At 58.3% G+C, this 1,817-nt stretch overlaps 1 protein-coding gene across 1 annotated transcript; it reads right to left on the minus strand.

Annotated features, from left to right (window-relative positions):
- Nucleotides 1-133: 133 nt before the first annotated feature.
- LOC106518236 (proline-rich protein 2-like) lies at nt 134-760 on the minus strand. The gene has a single exon (XM_014009426.1). The coding sequence runs from the start codon at nt 758-760 to the stop codon at nt 134-136; it is 627 nt and encodes a 208-aa protein (XP_013864880.1).
- Nucleotides 761-1,817: the final 1,057 nt, after the last annotated feature.

Below are 1,817 nucleotides of genomic sequence, written 5' to 3' on the forward strand. Positions count from 1 at the left end.
CAATTAAACACCCCCGCTGGGGATTCCTGTGCGGGTGGGACCCTACCCTTACCTCGGGGAGGGCACTGGGGTTTTTTTTATCGGGGGGGGGCTTCTGGTGGCTGCATGCGGGCCCTCAGATCTGTGGCGGCGGTCATGGGTTGCCGATCCGGTGGTCTAGCTGTGCTGGGGTGGGTTCGGGGTGGGCATGGGGGGCTTGGGGTTCTGGGATCATGCCGCCCCTGAGCTGCGGTCCTGGAGGGCCTGGGGGCTTGGGCCCTGGCGTGCAGTTGCCGGGCTCTGGGCCGCTTTTTGCCCTGGTGCCCGGCCCTGGGCTGGGAGCCCTCGGTGCGCTGGTGGGCCGGGGGTAGTGGTGACTGGGTACAGGGCTGGTGGCCAATTGGGGGTAGGTCAACCCAGCCTGGGTGTCTAGTATGCTATATCTTCTGAAAGTTGTCTTAATCTTGGGGTGAGTGTAGTATTTTTTCGGGGGAGGGGGATGGGTGGATGGCCTTTGGTGGTGGCCAGGGGCTGTGCTGGGGCAGGTAGTTGGTCCTTTTGTTTTGGCGGGGCTCACTCTTGGTCCTTCCTTGCGCTGTCTTGGCCGAACCTTCCTTGTTGGGGTTCGGTGGCCTCTTTTGGTTGCAGGCTGGCTGTGGGACTGGGGGTCCGGTCTTGGGGGTCTTGATGGCTCTGGGATGGATGGATTGTTGATCCTGTTCTCTGGTGGTCCCCTGGGCTCTGTTTTTGTCCGTGACCTGGGGCTCCCCGGGCCTGGCATTTGGTCAAGAGGAGGTGGCATTTGGACCTCACTCCCTGGGTGGGTTTCAGGGAGCGGGGGGTCCTTCCGGGGTCAGTAGTGGAGCTGACTCCCTGTGGGAGCAGTTTGTTCCCTCAGTTGTTTTTCTCCCCATCCCTCACCACATACCCTCACCCCCTCATTTTCAATTCCACTCATGAAGGGTTTTTGGGACGCAGGTGTGTTGCAAGATCGACAGTTTTACAACTCTGTTTGACATAACCACCTGAGCCCAAATTTTATTATGCACTCCAGATATTCAATTACATCTTCATGACATTCACATATAGGAGCTTGGGGTGGGCACTCTATGGCATGCAAGGGGCGAGAGGGTATCCCTCTCGCCACTGGTGCCTGTGTCCACCCCCAATGGTTCCTTGTAGACATTTAGGGTTTTTTAGGTTGGAGTGAGGGTGGAGGGAAAATTGGCACAAAGCTGGTCTCTGCTCCTCTTCTTACCTATCTTAATTGCACTTTAGAACAACATGCATCAACAGCACATCTGGGGGTGGGGGGTGTGTGTGTCGGGGTCTTTCTTTTTTCCTCTCTTGACCTCCTCCGATCTCCGACTGCTGTATGGGGGTGGGGTTTGAAGAAGAGACGGACCATCTGGTGGGGGCCTGGGCTGTGGATGGACTCGGGAGCCTGGGGGGCTGGCGGTCTGTCTTCCCCAGGGTTGTTCAGACTCTCCGATTGCGGCCCCTAGTTGCCATAGGTGGCCCGCTGGCTGGGATGGCTGCTGGGGCCTGGTTGGTGGTCAGCTGGGGTGTGAGCTTGGCCGTTGGTGGTGTGTGGGGGTGGACAGGGGTGTTGCTTTGCTGCAGCGGGGGGCCGGTTGGCTGACCTGGTACAGCCTGGGCCATGCCTAGGCTGTCTACTCCTCTCCACCCCAGAATGAATGGGTTTACCTCCTGGGTTCGGATATGACCTGCCCTCTGTAGGGGGCGGGTACATGTCATGGACCCGAGGGGTATAGAGTGTGTATTGGGAGTGTAATGACTGAGTGTACGAGTTTCACTGACTTGCCAGACACCAGAAT

This window comes from Austrofundulus limnaeus, unplaced genomic scaffold (assembly GCF_001266775.1).
Source record: "Austrofundulus limnaeus strain Quisiro unplaced genomic scaffold, Austrofundulus_limnaeus-1.0 Scaffold58, whole genome shotgun sequence".
NCBI lineage: Eukaryota > Metazoa > Chordata > Actinopteri > Cyprinodontiformes > Rivulidae > Austrofundulus > Austrofundulus limnaeus.